The 21,737-nt window shown below is 35.0% G+C and overlaps 1 protein-coding gene and 1 long non-coding RNA gene across 3 annotated transcripts in view; one reads left to right on the top strand and one right to left on the bottom strand.

The window, feature by feature from the left end:
• LOC113262555 (sulfotransferase 1 family member D1) overlaps positions 1-1,443 on the top strand; it is a 35,301-nt gene extending 33,858 nt beyond the window's left edge. Inside the window, exon 8 of the mRNA XM_026509011.4 lies at positions 1,080-1,443. Coding sequence (XP_026364796.1) covers positions 1,080-1,192 — 113 coding nt within the window. The 3' untranslated portion in view covers positions 1,193-1,443. The remainder of the gene's footprint in view (positions 1-1,079) is intronic.
• Positions 1-21,737, bottom strand: part of LOC113262556 (uncharacterized) — a 79,400-nt gene that overhangs the window by 56,095 nt on the left and 1,568 nt on the right. The gene's annotated exons all lie outside the window — the stretch shown is intronic.

The raw sequence follows: 21,737 nt of genomic DNA, 5'->3' as shown, positions 1-21,737 counted from the left end.
AAATAATCTAAGACAGTTTTGGAGAAACAAGTATTTTGGTAACAGCTTATATAGGGACTATTAAGGGTAATTTCATTAATTATGATGTGTCTTCGTGCATCCCAGAGATTTGTTTCATTTATTTTTTTTTAGAAAGTTAGAAAGTAGGCCATGGACAAGTCTTTCTAGGAATTTCTGGATCTCAGCCAGGTATGATTTTGGTTCCCAGGGAATGTTTGGCAACATCCAAAGACATTTTGAGAGTCATGACTAAGGGTGTGCTGTAGGCATCTGATCTGTACAGGCTGAGGATGCCACTAATCACACTGTAATGTACAGGGCAGTCTCACGTCCGCCCAGCCAACAGTCTGGCTGCCGATGTCAACAGCAGCAATATAAACAAATAAAATAAAATGCCAAAGTTGAGAAATTCTGGAACGGATTAACAAAGTTATCTTGGCATGTTTTCTTCCCTGCCCCCTTTTTCCCCCTAAAACTTGGCTTGCAAATGACTTCTAGATTACCTGTGAGAAATGGCATTGTTTTTATCAGATATTCTTTGCAAATGCTACACCCTCTGTCCTTCCTTCAAGGTTTTAAGATACGGTTAGTCTTTTGAAAATTGAGCTATCCTGTAATAATATATATGTTTAATTACATTTAACCCACTCATTTCCAAATCTTGCTTGATCATAGAAATTTTTTTTCATAAATTATCACTTGACACTGGAAAATATAGTTTTAAAAGGACTGAAAAATTCTCTGTTTTTTGGTAACAAAGCTCTTGAGGCCAAAGAATAAAGATTTTGAGACACTGGATTTTCTCCCAGTGACATTTCTTGAAATATTGAAGGGATTACTTCTTTATATAAGCTACTGGAAAAATCCATGATTTTGTTTTTGTTTTTGTTTTTTTTTTTGTTTGTTTGTTTTTTGAAAACTAAGAAGGTCCAAGAGTTTGGGAGTGAGGAATGGAATTATGGAGCAGATATGAAAAAGTTAAAGGTTTAAAAACACACTTGTGGGAATTCAAACGAAAACTGATCTAAGAAGGAAATTTTATAGTAGTCTCAAACGTACCACTTTATCTTTCTTTACAGGTATTTCAGGAGATTGGAAAAACCAGTTCACTGTAGCCCAGTATGAAAGATTTGAAAAAGATTATGAAAAGAAAATGAAAGGGTCTACACTGCGGTTTCGTTCAGAGATTTAAGAAATCCTGTTCTTTCTCTGACTCCTTTAGCTGGCACTTAAATTAAAAGAAAAACAATTCCTTCGAGCATTTAGTGACAAAAATTCTGTATGTTGATATTTCTGTATTTACTAATATTTATGCTTTGTAATAGAATATTCAAAGAATTTCAAAGTCTACATATGAAAAACCAATACTGTCGCTATGATTTTAATCACCTTCGACAATGTTCTTAAAGACAGAATAATAAAATGAAGTTTAAAATCTATAAATATACCTGCTTTATTTTTTAAATTCAAGTTCTGGGTCATTGGACTTGCAAAAAAGATAATTAGGGGGATCTTCAAGATGGATAGATTAGAACCAAAATATTCCCTTAAAAAGACTTTAATTTCTCTAGTTATATGCTTAGAATGATGCCAGTGTAATACAAGGATGATGACATTTTTGTGCAAGGAGTTCACTGAAAAGTATTGCCCTAGAATGGTTTACTGTAGATTACATTTTGGATAGTTTATCAATCAATCTTAGTCTCCTGCTACAGTTTATATGTTAATGATCTTAAACAGCAACAAGAAAGTAATCAACAAACGTTACCAAAGTATTGCTTGCATAATAATGCAGTAGTTACTGTCAGAGAAACAAAATCACCAGTTATCATAATATCAAACTAATAAATTGTGTATAAATAATGTGCCTCAGAGAAAACAAAGTATAAAACATGGATCCTGAATTCAAAGAACTTTAAGACAGGTTAGCAGTAAAAAGAATATACAGAGAAGTAATTGTAAGAAGAACATAAGAAAGAGCCACAATACCAAGAGCTGATATTTACTGAGAGCTTACTATGTGCCAAACACCATGCTATACGATGTACATGGCTTTACTTTAACTGATCTTCATTCAATTCTTTAAAGATATTCTCATTTTTCCCAATTTTCCTAGTTAGTAAACTGACAGTGCCCCTAACCACACATGTCAAATATTGAGTAAAAGTATAAAGAAAGGACAGTTTGGTTTCTGATCTTTTTTAAACAGTCATTTACACTTATCTCCATATTCCTCACTAACTTATCCTGTATTCTCCCTCTTCCATGTTCTCAAATCCCTGCCATTGAATGTTAATCATACCTCATGACTTCCAGCTAACCCAGATGTGGTTACATTTACAAAGATCACTGAAAATCTTCTCTGATGGGGAAAATAACAGATGTTCTCAAGTTTCATACATTTTGAGGCAATAAGAGAAACTGCTTTGTTTCAAAAATCTTCAAGTTAGAATAAATAATAAGTATTCTTGGATTTTGTTTTTATTTTTTTCTTGACTATGATATATACACATAGTAGAGATTTAATAATAAAAGAATCTATATTAGATGCTCCAAACTGAGTTTTCAAATTTCTTTTAATCCATATTTATTTCCTATTTTGACTTACTGTAGATCTTAAAGTGTCCTCACTTTTCTTCACCTTATAGATATTCTCAAAAATTAGGACTGGGGCACCTTGGTGGCTCAGTTGTTTAAGCACCTGACTCTTGATTTCGGCTCAGGTCATGGTCTCAGGGTTGTGAGATTGAGCCCCACATTGGGAGCCCCCCATTGGACTTGCTTCTCTCCCTCTCCATCTGCTTCTCCCCCTGCTCTTATAAAAAATAGTTAAAAATAATATTAATTATGACTACTTTAAAGATAGAGAAAATCACAAAGAATTTAAATGATTTTCCCCAAATTATAAATTTAGGAAGTAATAAGATTTGTTCTATAATACAAATAACTGACACTGGTTTTCCAGTACAATGTCATCAATGAACCAGTGGTCATCCCAAATTTCTGCCAATATCCTCTATGTCCTATGCTCCCCCTATTCAATGAAGATTGCTGCAACGTGGACGGCACTGGAGGAGATAATGCTAAGTGAAATAAGTCAAGCAGAGAAAGACAATTATCATATGATTTCTCTCATCTATGGAACATAAGAACTAGGAAGATCGGTAGGGGAAGAAAGGGATAAAGAAAGGGGGGGTAATCAGAAGGGGGAATGAAGCATGAGAGACTATGGACTCCGGGAAACAAACTGAGGGCTTCAGAGGGGAGGGGCTGGGGGAATGGGATAGACTGGTGATGGGTAGTAAGGAGGGCACGTATTGCATGGTGCACTGGGTGTTACACGCAACTAATGAATCATCGAACTTTGCATCAGAAACCAGGGATGTACTGTGTGGTGACTAACATAATATAATAAAAAAAACATTAAAAAAAAAGAAGATTTAAAATTGTGTTTTGAATACATCAAGATATATTATATTTGGCTTAAAATATGCTAGTTTTCTGGGGTTTTTGTTTTATTTTGTTTTTGGAGAGCAACAGTGGAGAATCAAACACATTTCAAATTTCTAAAAAACATAGCCCGCATGCAAATGTGGACAAAACATAATTCCTATTCAATATTAATACTGCAACTATAAGCACAGCAGGCTTTGATAAGGAAAACAATGCCATGAACTACAGTAATCACATACCCTGGATTTTCATAACAGTTCTCACTTCAGATATTTCGCCCTTTTCTCATATATGTGAAGGCGATTTTCAGATCATGTTGCCAGTATTTTGATTCAGAAAACATTAGCGCTGCACTTGTAATTCTTGACTTAGTATAAAAATAACACTTTGGACCTTAAAAATATTAAATATTGTCTACTCACAACTCTCAGTTGAAATGGAAAGTTTAAGTGGACTTAACTAAAATCTACATTTGATGTAAACCATTTGACCTATAAATAATGTGAAGGGTCTTTTTATTGATAAATACTATAATCTCCTGTGATTTCATCAACCAGGTCCTTTTTAACTCCCAACTATTCTAATTTTATAATAACCATCAAGACTTCTAATTTGAAGAGAGGGGATCTCAATTTATTGAAATTAGTAAATTAGTAGTTGAGTGAGTGAGCTTGGCATGTTCGTAATCTCTACTAGAAAATGTGGTAGTTATACTTTGAGTACCTTACATTCACCTAAAACAAATAAGACAATTGCTGTGATACTACGCTAGACAGAGCCATGTGACACTTTTGAAAGTAAAATGAAAAAGAAAAGATATTCAAGATTAGAGCTGTAGGTGGTTGCTTTTATGTTGCAGTGAATGATATGCACTCACTTTTCTTTTCATATTAATTTAGCAAACTAATATCCTACTGATACATAATTATAAATAGACCTATTCTAGTTGATTATATAATTTTAAAAAGTGTGAAAAGTATTTCATAAATTCAGTAACTATATATTATTATAAGATTATATGTTAATAATTATATCAATTATAAAATTGTAATACCATATTATTGTACTACATAATGTTATAATATGTGTGTACCATCCTAGGTTATATCTTGGAAGCCTTATTGCTTATATACAGCTGAAAGAAAGAAAGGAAGAAATTGGAGCTGCTCCTAGGAAAGAGAAATATAAATAAAAATACATACGATTCAAATTCATGCATATTCTATTCAGAACAACAACATTTAGAAAAATTAAAACTATAAAAATAAATAGGATTCTTAAGGGATCATTAAAGGGAATGTTTCTCTAAACCACACTTTCCTGTACTTAGTTTTCAGTGGTTTCCATCAACCAATTAATGAACACAGGGATATGTGTTTCTATCACTACACTAATCAGTGTTAGAAACAAAAAAACAAATGCAGAGCACATGGCTTCTTTCTTTGGGGAGCTTACAAATGAATAAGTCAAAGAGAGATATAGGACTACATATTAAGTGTTAAATTGTCTTGTTCAGATATGAAATATCTCTGAAATTCTGATACGATAATTCTTTCAGCTGTGAGAGACAGAGTATATATTGCCTGTCAACATTGTTTGTGTCTCTAGTAGGAAAGGGGGGGGGCATTTTTCTTTAGAATTTTATAAATTAGAACTTTCTAAACGATTAGCTATCACTGGTCTCTGTGCCAAAAGATAGGGAGTGGGAAGATGTCGAGAGAATTATTAGAATCAAAACAATAATAGATATGGACCAGAATTTTCATATTAAATGTTAAAGAAAACAAAGGAAGAATTCATTAAAATAGTTTTAAAGAATTAGTAAGATAGGGAGAGAAGGAGGAGGGAAAGAAGAAGGAGAGAGAGAGAGAATGAGAGAATGAGAGAGAGAATTCCATTTTATAAATGTGGTCTCTCTCCTATAAGACTACTGCATCCAAAGAGGGAAAGAGACTTACCTTCAATCGCTTCCAATTCTTTAGGGAGATAAAATTTTTCAATATAAAAAATCAGTATTTCTCTCGAAGTCTTTTTAGCAAGTATAGAATTACATGTGATTCCTTGAGCAGTTTAAACCAAAAATAAACTAGCTTTATGAATCCTGTCCATTAGTATGTCCTGTATTTTTATTTTTTGAAATGGGAAAACATATATATACTATGCTGAAGAAAGTGGAAAAATATTAAATTTTTTATCTCAGCCAAGGACTTTAACAAAGTTCTTGTGAAAATGTAAGGGTTTATAACTTTAACCAAAAGGTATGGGGGAATCCCTGAAAAATTTTAACCAATACTGTCACAGCCAGATTTATTTTTTTAAGATTACTTAAAAAATGGATTGCATTTTATATATAAACTGGGTATAATATTTACATATAAAATATATGACACATGTATATAATTTTTGTATATAATTACATTAAACATATATTAATGTATCTATCATTCTCATACAGAATAGTTTTACTGCCCTAAAAATCCTCTTTTGCCTATTCATCTCCTTTCCAACTAACCTCTACCAACAACCAATCTTACTACTGTCTCAATAATTTTGCCATTTTCAGAATGTCATATAATTAGAATCGTATAGTAGATAGCCTTTTCCCATTACCTCCCTTCACTTAGTAATAAGCATTTCGTTTTCCTCCATGTCTTTTTGTGGCTTGGTAGTCCAATTCTTTTGAGCGCTGAGTAATACTCCATTGTCTGAGTTTAATTATCCGTTCACCTACCATAGGATATCTTTGCTGCTTCCAACTTTTGGTCATTATGAATAAAGCTGTGCTAAGCACCCCTGCACACATTTTTGTGTAGAAATAAATGTTCAACCTTTTCGGGAAAATGCCACAGACTGTGATTGTTGGATCATGTGATAAGAGTGCGTTTACTTTTAGAAGTAACTGCTCAATGGTCTTCTACAGAGGACGTGCCATTTTGCATTCTCACCAGCAATGAATGAGAGTTCCTGTTGCCAGGATTTGATGTTGTCAGGATTCCTGATTTTGGTCATTCTGATAGGTGTTTTAGTGGTATCTCGCCGATGTTTTATTTTGCATTTCCCTGATGACATATGATGTGGAGCATCTTTTCATGTACTTACTCGCCATCCTTATAATTTCTTTGGTAAGGTGCATGCTAAGGTCTTCGGCCCCTTTTAATTGGGTTGTTTGTTTATTTACTTTTAAGTTTTAACAGTTTTTTGTTTCATTTTGGAGAATAGTCCTTTGTCAGATATGTCTTTTGCAAATATTTTCTTCCACTCTGTGGCTTGTCTTTTCATTCTTTTTGACTGTGTGCTTCAAGGACCAAAAAAGTTTTTTAGTTTTGATGAATTCTAGTTTATCAGTTCTTTCTTGCATGGACTGTACCTTTGGTGTGTCGTACCTAAAAACTTGTTACCACAGCTCAGCTCATCTGGATAGTCTTCCTATGTTACGTTCTAGGAGTTTATAGCTTTTCATTTTACATTTAGGTAGGTGATCCATTTTGAGTTAATTTTTCTAAAAGGTTTAAGGTCTGTGTCTAGTAACTTGCAGTTTTAGAACAAAATTTATATCACTTTTCCAAGCCTTGCTTTTCTTTAGAATTGCTATGAGTCTTCAAGTCTGTTTTAACTGATCTTAATGTGCCTAATAATTTTTTCTGATTAGTATTTTGCAGGTATATCTTTAACATCCTTTTATTTTTAGTCTTACTCTTCTTTATGCTTTATGTATTTTCTTGTGAAAGACTTTTGCTGCATCTTTTTTCCTGATCTAGTCATCTGTATTTTGATGGTAAATTTAACCCATTTTTTGTTACAATGCAGATACATTTGGATTTATTTCCACCATTTTATTTTATACTTATATTTATTCTCTTTCTTATCTTCCTTCTTTGTCACCTTTCACCTTTTTTCTTATTTCTTGGTTCTTTTGGATTGATTTTTCCCTATTCATGCCTCCACTTCTACTTGTTTGGAAGTTATATGCTTTATTATCATTATTATTAGTTTAGTAACTCCTCTCAAAATTTTTCATGGATAATTAACAAGTTTTAAAAATAATCAAAATCTTGAACTTTCCCTTCTAAGTAATAAAAGAAACTTAGAATCCTGTGTAACAATCCACACATCTCTTCAACTAATATGTCTTGTATTTAAGTTTTGCCATTTATTATTAATCCTATGCTTCCCAAGTTGTTTCAGTTCTACACAATCATAATTTGTTTATATTTATCATCATGTTTTCTCAGCATTCCTTCTTTTTTTTTTTAAGATTTTTATTTGTCAGAGAGAGAGCGAGAGAGAGCACAAGCAGGGAGAGAAGCAGGCAGAGGGAGAAGCAAGCTCCCCACTGACCAGAGAACACCACGTGGGGCTCGATCCCAAAATCCTGGGATCATGACCTGAGCAGAAGCCAGACGCTTAACCAACTGAGCCAACCAGGTGTCCCTCAACATTCCTTCTTGAACCTCAGAACTTTCTACCAGGATTGCTTTCTTTCTTCTTGAATTTTATTCTTTAACTTGTAGTGAAGTTCCACTGGTGATAAACTCTCAGCTTTTAGTTAAAGGCACAAAATGTTTTTAATAATTGGCTCTTAAAAAAATTATTTTGCTACACACAACTCAAATTGCACAGATATTTTTTCACAACACTTCAGTGTGTTATATTACTGACCCCAGCTCTTATCATTGATTGTGAATTTGATTGGCAGTCCAATTGTTACTCCTTTACGGTTCATCTTTTTTCTTGTTTTTAAGGTATTTTCTTCGTTTTGTTATCTGCAGTTTCACAACTGGATTTTTAAAAAATATGTATCGTGTTTGCAACATGCTGTATATCTTGAGCCTAGGAAGCCACACATTTCATAATTTCCGGAAATTCTCATCCATCCTTTCTTTAAATAACTTATTTCCCCTATTCTTTCTATTCTCTCCTGCTGGAACTTTAATTACACATATGTTAGAATTTCCCATGTTATCTTATTTTCTACATCTCTGTTCTTTTACTCTTTTCTTTCATATTCTCTCTTGCTGTCATTCTTTTTTAGGACTGTTCAGTTTTTTAGTGTTGTTCAGTTGTACTATTTTGTTGTATGTCCATCTATTGAATTTTGTATTTCTATGATTTTAATTTTTAAAATTGTGTTTCAGTGTTTTCTTGCAGCTGCATAACCATTTTAATAGTTTAATTTTATTGATATCTTATTTCTTAAAATACTTAATCATAATTAATTTAAACTCTCCATCTGATAAAACCAACACTTCACATATTGAAAGACTTAGATCCATCATCTTTGTTTCCACGATCTTTTTTTTTTTTTTTTTTTTTGTAGTGGATTATTTCCTCCTATACTATGCAATTTTATTGTGAGGTAATAATTGGGTGAACTTTACGTATGGGAATCCCGAGAGACCCATAGTTAAGACATTATTCTTTACAGAATATTTGTATTTGCATTTCTCAGGCATCAGTGGCCACTACGAACCTGAAATCATTTTATTGCAGCTTTAATAGCTGGGCTTTTGGAGGTCTATGCAGGTCTGGAAATAGTGCCCATTTGATCACATACTCACATGAAGGCAGGCTTATGGTAACAAATTCTAGTGCAGTATTATTAATATTATCAACTCACAGTCTTACCAAAGAGACATCTTTCGTTGTTGGGTTTCTCTGATTTCATTAGCTCTGCAATAGTTGTTGTGGTAAATTTTATTTTATCCTGGAGAGATTTTTTGAATGTTAGTTTGCCATTGTTAAAAATCCTGTTTTGTGCTTCCATTCTTTCCTTCTGATTTCTTTTTTTTTTTAAAGATTTTTATTTATTTATTTATTTGACAGAGAGACAGCCAGCGAGAGAGGGAACACAGCAGGGGAGTGGGAGAGGAAGAAGCAGGCTCATAGCGGAGGAGCCTGATGTGGGGCTCAATCGCGTAAAGCTGGGATCACGCCCTGAGCCGAAGGCAGACGCTTAACCGCTGCACCACCCAGGCGCCCCTCCTTCTAATTTCTAACAACTCCTGGTGACTAGAGGTTACTACGTAATAGCACAAAATAAAAGATTTTATGCATTCTTTGCCAAAAAATTAAAAAATGCAATTTGAAGCAGCACTGGCTTCGGCACTGTGGAGTTTAATGATAGATTGTGGTGGTTTTTACTGTAAGACACACTCCCAAAAATGTGCCTGTGAGGGACACCTGGGTGGCCCAGTTGGTTAAATGTCTGCCTTCTGCTCAGGTCATGATCCCGGGATCCTGGGATCAAGCCCCGCATGGGGTCCCTGCTTAGCGGGAAGTCTGCTTCTTCCTCTCCCTCTGACCCTCCCCTCCCGTTCTCTCTCTGAAATAAATAAATAAAATCTTTTTAAAAAAATGTGCCTGTGAAACCAGACTCCATTAGTATTCAGCTGGAGTGAAATTGGGAAAAGAAAAGAAACAGTTTTGTATTAAACAAGTGACTTCTTGCTAATAATTATGAAGCCTTATGTTCTGTTTCACTCTCAGACTACAAACACTCCTCATTTAAGGCAATGTCAAGAAAAGAGTAGCATCCGTGCCAATATGGTTGGGACAGTCAAATAATTTGCACTGATAAGCATGCTCCACTTACATTACCTTGTTAGATATCTGCTAAAGATTTGAACATGAGACCCGATAATCAAAATCATATTTTAACTCAGCAATCCATGGTATGCTTTGCTTTGCAAAGCAAATAAATTCTCAATAAAAACAGAAGTTACAATTTTTATTGTTGTGTCTGTAGTAAGAGCTTCTATGTCCAAAGCACTACAAGGGCTTCAAAATTCCTGAGAACAAATTTGGTAAGAGCAGATGTGAACAGCGTAGGGAGCAGTGGATTCCTATGGTGTCTGCGTTTTGGGGGTTGGGCTGATAAAAGAAGACAGTAAGAAAACTAAGGAGGGGAAAGAATGCAGACATGCACTGACGCTTTAATGGCACACATCGATACATAGTAGCAATGTTGGGTGTCCTGATGGAGCTTCCTGAGACAATAGAATGGAAAACCCTAAACATAATTTCTAGGGACTGCCCTCTAAAGCAAAGTAGATCTAGCAGAGTTGAGAGGGAAGCCAGCTGTGGATGGCAGTTCCGTGGAATAAAGTTACTTTTGTTGTGCATAAAACTCTGAGGAGAACTGCAACTGGCTTGTTAAAAATTCAGAGAAATAGCTCATTTCTGTCTAGTCACTGCTCATAAGCCATATCCATAGCTCCAGCCTACCTTGCCATTGAATTAGAAAGTGAATGCAGGAAAAATAATGATAAAAGTTCATACTCGCTTAGCGCTGCCTATCACTGGAGCACAGTATGAAGCACTTCAGGGACACTTTCTGAAATGTGCACATTGTCTTTATGAATTTAGTACAGTATTGTCCCCTTTTGTATAAGACATGACTGAAATATAGAGATAGTATATAGCTTCCCTAATGGCCAGCAGGAGAACTGCCATTTTAAATCTAGGCAATTCTGCTTTGCTATACAATCCTACTTCATGCTGATCAACGTTAGTGCTTTTAACTTAGAAAATTGGCACTGGACAATTTAAGGGATATTCCCCAGGCCATCCTGCTAGCAGAGTGACAGAGACCAGGTTAGAAAGTATCTTCAGTTCTGACCCTCAGCTCTAAATCTCTAACGTAATTGGCTGAAAATGGTGCAGACCAGATAGTTAAGGGGATTTGTTTATTTTTTTATTTTTTTAAAAGATTTATTTTATTTATTTGAGACAGAGAGCAGGGGGAGGGACAGAGGGAGAGAAACCTCAAGCAGAATCTCCACTGAGCATGGAGCCTGACCTGCAGCCCGATCTCACAGCCCTGAGATCATGACCTAAGCCAAAATCAGGAGTCCAACGCTTAACCGACTGTGCCACCCAGGTGCCCTGGTGAAGAGGATTTAAAAATGAGGTCATAACACAACAAAACAGATTATATCCTGGACAAAAGAGACTCAGACAATGTGAATGAGGTAAGGATGTGAGTTATAATACACCATTCTATGCTTTCTATGCCTTTGCCCCTTACAGATTTTCAGTGTAGTCAGGCTATCTCAGTTACAATTCTTCAGGAAAAGTTAAAAATGATACCAGGATAGCAAATACATGAGCCATGCGTATTTACAGAAGTTTGAATCACCATTCTGTGTTAACTTCCTGGTTAAATTTCTTTCTTTATTTTTAATGATTTTTTATTATATTATGTTAGTCACCATATAGTACATCCCAGTAAATTTCTTTATTATTTTCTGAGTACATTGAGATATTTACAGGATGTATATTCAAATTGCTGCATCAATTCATACACTATATAGTCAGGTGACATGACAGTAAGCTCTTTATTTCTTTAGAGATATACAAAACCATAAAAGGCCTCACAGATCGCAAATGAATCTGAACTTTGAAAAGTTCAATAACTATAAGATATAGTATCACCCTGATTTTACCAAAAGCAAAATGCAAGTTTTATTGATATACCTTTTAAAGGTAAAATATATTTTATTTCATGAAGGTAAAATAAAAACAGCCATTTGTTCTATATTTCAAATAGTTGTAAGGCTAACATCTTAGACTAGCTGCTCTTTGATATGTTTACCTCAAGTTATGAAAGCTAAAATTCCTAAAAACATTAAGAATACAACTTCTTCTAAAGCAGTGAATGATGGCAATTATTTGCAAAAGCAATTTGAGTAAAAATCTAGAAGGTAGGTGATTAAGAGACAGCAGAAAACTTTTCTAAGAACTTGTTCAGCTATGAATTATAATTTCTAAAGATATCTTTAAAAATTGGTTGTATAGTATTTTTGACTCAGTTGTTGATGTATGTCCAAAAAACTACTACTCAATCTAAAACACAAATTATTAAATATCCATTTTTTAAAAAAATGTATAGCATGCATCCTCTTCAGTAGGGACTCTCGCCCAGCCACATGCTTCCTGAGGCTGAGAGTGGACAAGGTTCAGATATGGGGCAGGTGTTTCCAAAGCTGTACAGATCTGAGAGGGAGAAGTGATGGGGCGAAGGTTGGGATATTAAAGTGCAAATTAAATATTAACAGAAAACATCATTTCCATGTTTTGCTGAGACAGCTATGAGGTCTCAGGCCAAAAACTCACTTCCTCAAGGGAGCTTTTGTTCTTTCTTTTTCAAGAAATGGAAGCCACAGGCAGAAGTATGGACAGTGGAAGCAATTGCTCACCTTTCCCAGGTCTGTTAAAGAAAAGAGAGTTAACCTGTGTTTCTACCTGCTTCTTCCCCCACTTGGAATAAGAGGAGGGAAGGTCTTCAAATCAAGCCCTTTAACATTACGATGAACAAGAGCGGGATTACGCTCCTTGTATTTTTGTGAGTCAGAGTGTGTGTGTGTTGGCCTGGTTCCCAGGAAAGCAGCTGTCTTGGCCTCCCTTTCTGCCTAGAAAGGGAGTGTGTGTGTGTGTGTTGGGTGGGGTGGGGTGGGGTGGGGTGTGGATAAATGGGAAGAAGACCAGACATCAGGTAGGAGGTTTTCTTATTTCCTTCTCCGGGGGCAAGAGAAGGCCAGGGTGATATACAAAAACCACAGCTGTGAAACTGGGATTTTCTCTTTGAACACTCCGGTAACACCCAAGATTGCAACTTTTGGTGCTGAGACATTCACCGTCTATTGTTCTGTAAAATCAGTTTTATTAACAATGAGAAAGAAAAAAGGAAAAAGAAAGAATACATATCCATACACACAGCCCCAAGAACCTTGTCTTGCCCAACCAAAAAACCTCCCTTTTTTGAGGAAGAAGAGAATATATATTTGATTGGTGGCAGTTATATATGAGAATTTACTTCTGTGCTCATTTTGGTTTCAGCAGGGTTTACCCAACAAGTGACAAGTAAGTGGGAGAATTTGAACTCGTTTATCTTCCAGATACAGAAGTTCATGATGTCATCACTGTACTATGTTCCCACTGAAGGCTGATTACTTACACTTTAGGCCACATTAACAATTAGAGGTAAAAATAATTGTGAGATTAATTATATGCTAGTATTTACCAAACACAATTGTCTAAGTAAAACTAATTCACTTCCTGTATTTAGGACTAAAAACTCATATAGTACATCATCTAACTATGGTTATTAACATAAATCTAAAAGCCTTTCATTCATCAAAACATTTAACACGTGCATTCTTTCTTTAAAAAAATATTTTATTTATTTATTTGACAGAGAGATAAAGAGAGAGCACAAGTAGGCAGAGCGGCAGGCAGAGGGAAAGGGAGAAGCAGGCTCCCCATGGAGCAGGGAACCCAATCTGGGGCTCCATCCCAGGACCCTGGGATAATGACCTGAGCCAAAGGCAGATGCTTAACTGACTGAGGCACACAGGCACCCCTACCAAGTGCATTCTAAAGGTCGGGATTAGTGCTAGTCTATAGCACCAGCAAGTACAGTTGTTTATGTTGTGCGCTCCACAATTCTGGGTCATTCATATTACAGTGCACCACCTGGTGTCCCTAAGTGAAACCCTGAAAGACAATTAGTTTATGAAGAGGAGTAAGCTCCAGGTTTTGCCATCATCAAAGGACTTTGACTAGTGTTGAACAAGTGGATGACTTTGATTTTGAAGACATGTAAAGAAAGAAGATCCAGATTCTGACAGCCCACTTTGGGATAGTTTCACTTAGTTCACAATGTCAATAATTTTTATTTCTTGTGGATATTTCTTATCGAATAATGACCCTTCTACTGCTATCATTCTTCTTGCTCATTAAAGATGACTGAGTATACAGGGATGTCAATATTCAGATGAGAGACTTCTTCAGTTCTGAAGAAGGAAGTGAGGAGAGAGCATCTGGTGACATGTCAGTGTAACCTACCTTCAGAGAGGGAAATAGATTCATCTCCCTCCTAATCCCTGCCTTCTCAGGTAAATGAGCTATGATGACACAAGGAATTTCAAGGAAGTGACTCTTACCATTATTTCTATCATGGAAGGAAAAGATGGCTCTATGCCCAAGAATTTACAGGGAAGCAAATTTGCACAAAAGATTGGCTTCTCCTTTGGACTCACACATTCATAAGAGAGGTAACTAAAAAAAATATACATGCAGAAACCACTGAATAAAAACAAAGAAATTGAGGAACATAAATATTCGAATATTAAATTGCACAGTCTTGGATAAGGAAAATAAAAACAAGTGTGGTCAAAGTTTAAAAGAAAACTAGGAAAAACAACATAATCTGAGAAAAACTGTCATTGCCCTGAGTTAAGTATCACAAAAAAAGCATTTCCAGTTCTAACATTCCCTCTCACTTTCCATTTTTGAACTTGCGCTTTAAAAAATTTAGAAAAATTAGGGCACCTGCGTGGCTCAGTCAGTTGTGTCTGCCTTGGGCTCAGGCCATGATCTCAGGGTCCTGGGCTCCAGCCCTGTGATGCATGGGGGACTTCCTGCTCAGTGGGGAGTCTGCTTCTCAACCTCTCCTTCTGTCCCTCCCCCCTGCTCATGCTTGGGGGCTCTCTTTCTCAAATAAATAAATAAAATCCTTAAAATTTTTTAAAAAATAAAAACTTTAGAACATTTATTCAGTATCACTAGGCTCACAATTTGAGAATATTATTTTTTTAAATATGCAGTGAAGAATACCGTGCATTGCGGTCATTGTAAGCATGTGTGGTTACAATTTAGAGGCTCTTTTCCTTATCAATGCTGATATAAAAAGCAAGTATTTATTCAGCATTCCTTTCAATTGCTTTGCACATGCAATTTTTTAAAGCATAAGACACATTCTTTGTCTTTGAGGAACTTACCTTCTTATAAGATAAGTAATAAAAACCTGAAATTTATTAATAAACATTATGGTATTATGCAAAGGTAAATTGCATGCCACAATTCCTGTCAAGAAAATAAATAGAATTAAAATGCCAAGTTTGGGAAATATTTTGTTCTATTTGTGGAAGAAAAATGATTATTATCCTTAATATATAAAGAGATCTTAAAATGATTAGAACATAAATATTTTAATAGAAAAACCGGAAAAGATTAATAAGTTTACCTACCCCCTTAAAAACAACATTAAATCAGGAAAGCTAAAAAAAGTCAAGCCCTGATATAAGTAAGGAAATATCAGCTAAAACAATGAGATGACTGACAATTTTTGCCTATAAGATTATACAATCCCATAAAGTTTCGCCACATCAAATGCTGGCCACTAGGGTGGATAAAAGGTGCATTGGTGTTCTACTGATGAGTATTTAAATTAGTAGGAACTTTACAAAGTACATACCTTTGATTAGCAATTCTGCTTCCAAAAATGTTTCTGAAGAAATAATTCTTCTTAATAGTAAAACTAGGGGCGACTGGGTGGCTCAGTCAGTTAAGCAACCGACTCTTGATGTTGGCTCAGGTCATGACCTCAAGGTCCTGAGATGGAGATCCGTGTCAGGTTCCACACACAGTATGGAGTCTGCTTAGGATTCTCTCCCTCTCCCTCAGTCCTTCCCCTCTCATCCTCCCCACTGGACATGCACCCCCAGGCTCTCTCTCTCTTTCAAAAAAAAAAAAAAAAAGTAAAATTCAGCTTAAACTGCTGTGTATAATATAATTTCATTTTGGGGAGGATTTAAAGAATATTCTAGGTTTTTAGAATATTCTTTAAATACCCAAATATTAATAGTGATTGTTTCTGTAAGTGAAATTTAGAACAAATTTAAGTCCATGTTTTCTGTAACTTCTAGAATTATTTTGCAATATGCAAATATTATTTTCATAAATACAAAAAGCAACTATTATACAATGTTAAGTGCCTCTCAAATTTTTTTCTTTCCCACCTGCCATAAACGAATTTCCTAATATTTATAACACCTCATAGAATTTATTTATTTATTTACTTACTTACTTATTTTATTAGGCTCTGAAAGAGCCTGTAGCACTGAAAGTAGCACTGAAAGAATCTAAATTTCTCAAAAACTTCTGTTTAGAATGGTTGATGTACAGGATCAATTTCAAGGAAAAAAGAATACATTCACTGTGAATCTTTTCCACAAACTTTCTTAATCTCTCTACCATCTCTATTATTTAAGCCTACATGACTTGGAAGTCACAAATTCTTTTCTGAAGCTGATTTTTTATACATTATTTGTAAGACCTTAGCCAAATGATTTAGGATCTCTGAATCTAATAGGTAAAATTTGAGTTACTAACAGATTAAGATTGCCCTAAACAATAATTATTTAGAAATCAGCAAGGCAAACACAATCCCTTTCTTTTTTTCCCTAATCTAGTGTCTAGAACATGATAGTTTTGGAAACTAAATAAATCAATGAATGGATAGATGGATTAATGAATGAATTGACCATAGAATATTAGTATCTCCTTGAAAGCAGGAGCAAATTTTTATTCATGGTTCTCAAAGTATGGTCTTCAAACAAGTAGCATCAACTTCACCCTGGAGTTTGTTTAAATTACAAATTCTCAGGCTACACCTTGGAGACTGGGGATTGGGACCTAGTAATCTGCATTTTATCAAGCCCTCCAATATGATTCTGAAGCATGCTAAAATTTAAAAATCTCTGACTTAGGTTGCTTTTCAATTAGTATGTACTGATTGGATTTTGATGAGTTCATTGATAACGTAGGTGCCAGGCAATCCATCTATGTAAAATTCTTCTGAAATTAACACCTAATGCCAAAGTTTGCAAATTGCATTCTTTGCCCTATGCCTTACAAAAGTGTTCATTTATTTGGTGCATGTAATTGGTTGTCAATACTTGAACATTAAGCATTCAGACACTTCACAAAAAGAAGTTAGATCTCAAAAAATGTTGCTCTCTTTTTCTGCATGGCAAGACATGCTGGACCTTAGCTCCTCCAGCATCATCACCACATTATTCTGCCACTCCAGAGATTGAGTATTATTTATTATCTTGCTTGAACTGTCATTTTTCTTAATCTCAAGCTGTTTCACAAACTGTCTATGAATGCATGGGTGACTCATTTTTCCAGTTTGTCTGGGACACACTCAGTTTATACCTTTGTCCCACATAATTATTCATAGTCTTCCCTTTGTCTCCAAAGTATCTTGATTTGGATGATAAATTATAGGTCACCCTATTCATAGGTATTTGCTTTTACAACTCCAGACTTACCATCCTTTTTCAAAGTTAATATTGAAATCCTCCAACAAAAGATGAAGGTAAATGCTATCCTAGGTATGGGGAGAGAAGAGAGGGCAAGTTTAGAAGCAGAGCCTAAATCATGTATGCCAAGAATACAATGTCTTTAAAATGCTATATTTTGAGCATGGAATGTTTCCCTATCTTTTTGTGTCTTCAATTTCTTTCATAAGTGTTTTGTAGTTTCTAGAGTATAGATCCTTTACCTCTTTGGTTAGGTTTATTCCAAGGCATCTTATGGTTTTTGGTGCTATTGTAAATGGAATTGATTCCCTAATTTCTCTTTCTACAGTTCCATTGTTAGTGTATAGGAAAGCAACTGATTCCCGTGCATTGATTTTGTATCCTGCCACATTACTCAATTGCTGTACGAGTTCTAGTAATTTGGGGGTGGAGTCTTTTGGGCTTTCCACATAAAGTATCATGTCATCTGTGAAGAGAGAGGGTTAGCCCAGTGATGGGTACTAAGGAGGGCACGTATTGCATGGGGCACTGGGTGTCATACGCAAACAATGAATCATGGAACACTACATCAAAAACACTAATGATGTGCTGTACGGTGACTAACATAATAAAAAAATTTTTTAAAAAGATATAAGATTTATAAAAAATAAAAATAAACAAAGTATTGTATTTAGTTTTAAATTCTATGTAAAATTTTAATTCTACATCATAATATATATTTTAAAATTAAAAGACATGGCTTTAAAATGACAAAAGGACAAAATTGTCTGCAATCTATTTCAATCAGTTGAAATACCATTGTATTGGGTATGACTCCTCGCATTGAATCTATTTCAGAAGTTTGGCTGAATTGAATTGGAAAAGAATACACAACAGATTAAAACTTCCAACCAATTTAACTTCCATAGTTGGGCATTATAATATTTTGAGAATACAGGCTTTTGTAAATACATGTATAAGAGTTAAAATATCATTTCTACTGGTTTGGTGATCGTGACGAGGCCTAAACTTAAATGTCCAGGATTTGCCAGAAGTGGTGCATAATTATTAAGTGGAGACCTTTCAGGCGTGCTTTAATGTTACTAAAACGTTACCCATGGGTCAATTTTTATTTTCTTTAGAAATATTCATAAAAAATATTTTCAGGAAGGGAAGATTGTGGATGATACCATTCTTTACTTTATTCTAAATTTAATCTGAAACTTCTCATAGCTTCCACAATCAGTTTTCTTTCAAAACTGTAATTTAATTTGTTTTGCAGCAATTTTCCCATACAAAACAACCAAACAAAATTTAGATTTGCATTGTAGCAGTTGATTGAGATTTTTCTTTAAAAAAAAAAATAAATAAAAGTTCAATAAACATGCTTTGTAAAGACAAATTAATGTATTGTTTTAGAAATTTGTTCTTTGTTGGAACATTATTTTTGTGTGTGGAAACAAAACCAAACAACTGAGAATTCCGCCAAAATACAGAAACCTTACCAAACGAGCATCAGCGTAGAACCGTGTCAATGGTTTTGTCGATACAGAGCAACACTGAGAAACAGGGCATGCAGTGGCTCTGGGTGCAGTGTGCATGTGGTTTTGGTGAAAGCTCCCCACCCACAGGGTTTGGTTTCTGTACAAAACCTCATTACATCAGGGCAAATGTACACATATTTATCAGTTTGTACACTTTTTACGAAAACAAACATACAAACAAGAATGACAAAAGCCTAATTATTATATGGAAAATTTCTTTACCAGTACTCTTTTCTTCTCATATATTTGACACAACAGACTAAGCTAATGGACACGTCTTTCTCTGTGCTGCCCCAATAGCATGGCCCATGTTTATAGCATGGAGCCCCACCATTCCCTTATAATCTTATGACGCATGAACTCATAAGATCATTCTAATGTGGACTTCAAGTAATACTTAAGCAACTTTTAATTTGTTCTTTTAGAATTTTTTTCTTGTATTAATGCTATGCCTTAATTTTTTTTTAAATTACAAAAAAATCAGGTGATTTTTTTTCCTTTAAGCTTCATATGACTGGATTTTACATGCTGTTGGTAGTATGATTATATTAGGTATTATTTAGAAATTTCTCACAGGACAGATGCCAAGGTTTCAACTCATTTGTATCTCTGTAATAACAAATGCCGAAATTTTAACAAGCATGTTAATGATAATAAAGTTTTTTGGAAAGATGCCATCGTCAGGATTGATTTTAAGCACATTGTTTGTGTGGGCTCATTTAATAATCAGAAGAACTATATAGAGAAATTAGAATCCTTGTGCATTGTTAGAGGAAATGTAAAATGGTACAGATGTTACTGAAAATAGTCTGGTGGCTCCTCAAAAACTTTTAAATATTTATTACCATATGATCCAGCAATTCTACTTCTGGGTATATAGCCAAAAGAATTGAAAGTAGAATTTCAAAGAAAAATTTGCACACCCATGTTCATAGCAGCATAATTCTTAGCAAGCAAAAGACAAAAGCAGACCAAGTGTTCATCAAAGGATAACTTAATAAACAAAATGTGATTTATACATACAATGGAATATTATTCAGCTTTAACAAGGAAGAGAATTCTGACACATGCTAAATATAAATGAACTTTGAGCACATTATACTAAGTAAAATAAGTCAATCACAGAAAGACAAATATTATGATTCCACTCACATGTAAGTGTCATGTCAAATCTGGAGTAGTCAAATTCATAGAAATAGAATGAAGAGTAGTCCAGAGGCTTGGGGAGGGGGAAGTGGAGAACTGTTTCTTCATGGGTATAGAGTTTCAGTTTTGTAAGAAAAAAAGTTCTGGACATTGGTTACACCGCAATGTTGAATATCCTTAATACTACTGAACTATACATTTAAAAATTATTAAGGGGTGTCTGGGTGTCTCACTCGGTTAAGCATCAGACTCTTGGTTTTGGCTCAGATCATGATCTCAGGGTCATGAGATCAAGCCTCACATTGGGCTCTGCACTGGGCATGGAACCTGCTTGAGATTTTCTCTCTCGCTCTCCCTCTGCCCATTTATTCCATAAATAAATAAATAAATAAATAAATAAATAAAGTAAATATTATATGATGTGTATTTTCCCACAACTAAAGCTAAAGAAGATGGCATTCTCCATCCCAATGGCACAATGGAGGCACAGAAAGGTTGAAATTGTGGGCTTATTCACAAAGCTGGTGGATTACTGAGCTGGAGATTTAAAGCCCAGGGAGTCTGGTTCTGCAGACCACCCTCTTGCTCCTCCCACTGTTTTCAATTTGCCTGATGTTGTTTTCCATAGCTTCACTAATTGCAGCTGGGATAGCACAGTCATCTATTTCACTGATAAGTTCATTTAAGAAATGCAGGTATAATTCTTATAATTCCTGAGGTACCATTTCACAGCTCTCTAAATTTTGCCTGATTCCAGGTTGTCTAGATGTCCATTATTATCTTGTCTATTTAACTGGTTTTTAACTAACAGCAATAAATTCATTTTCAATCATAGATCTGTATACCTAATAGAAAATACAATGACATTAGCTTTTGTTTTTGGTGGTCCACTGCTGCAAGTGGAAGAACTGTGTTGACCCTGTATCTTTGGAACGTGTCATTTGATTACACGAAGCGTGGCAGGAAGGGAAGGTGATTTGTGGGAATCAGTGGCTTTATGGGCTTTATGTGTCATCAAAAGGAAAAAAAAATCCAAGCCTTAGCTTACAGCGTCATAAAATCATATAAAAAAATGGACAAACTAGCTCAGAGAAGATCTCAGAAAAATCAGAATTCTGGATCCCCAGTCAAAGAGAGCCAGGTTAGCATTACTATGCTCCATCTCGATGTTCTCCAGATTGGTGTACCTGACGCCCTATACCCCCTGCACATGAACATTTTTTTCTCCCTGTTTTCTCACACGCCTACCCTCCACACAAACCAAAAATGAAACACCAGCTCTCAAAGAAAACTAGGAATCTGTTGGCGACATGTTTTAAAGACACAAACACATTTTTAAAATGTCCTTAAAGATCTGTAAGTAAAATGGAGGGTCTTAAAGAGCGTGCTAGTTTCCTTCTGGGCTTTTTTGTATTTCCCAGCTCTGCATAGGTATAATCTCCATGGCAAGGGCTTGGCGGTTACAGCTGTATCTGTCTTGTTAAGGGCCCTTACCTAAAGGGTTGAT

This window comes from Ursus arctos, unplaced genomic scaffold (genome assembly GCF_023065955.2).
Source record: "Ursus arctos isolate Adak ecotype North America unplaced genomic scaffold, UrsArc2.0 scaffold_9, whole genome shotgun sequence".
Lineage (NCBI taxonomy): Eukaryota > Metazoa > Chordata > Mammalia > Carnivora > Ursidae > Ursus > Ursus arctos.
This window is presented reverse-complemented; position numbering and strand designations above follow the sequence as displayed.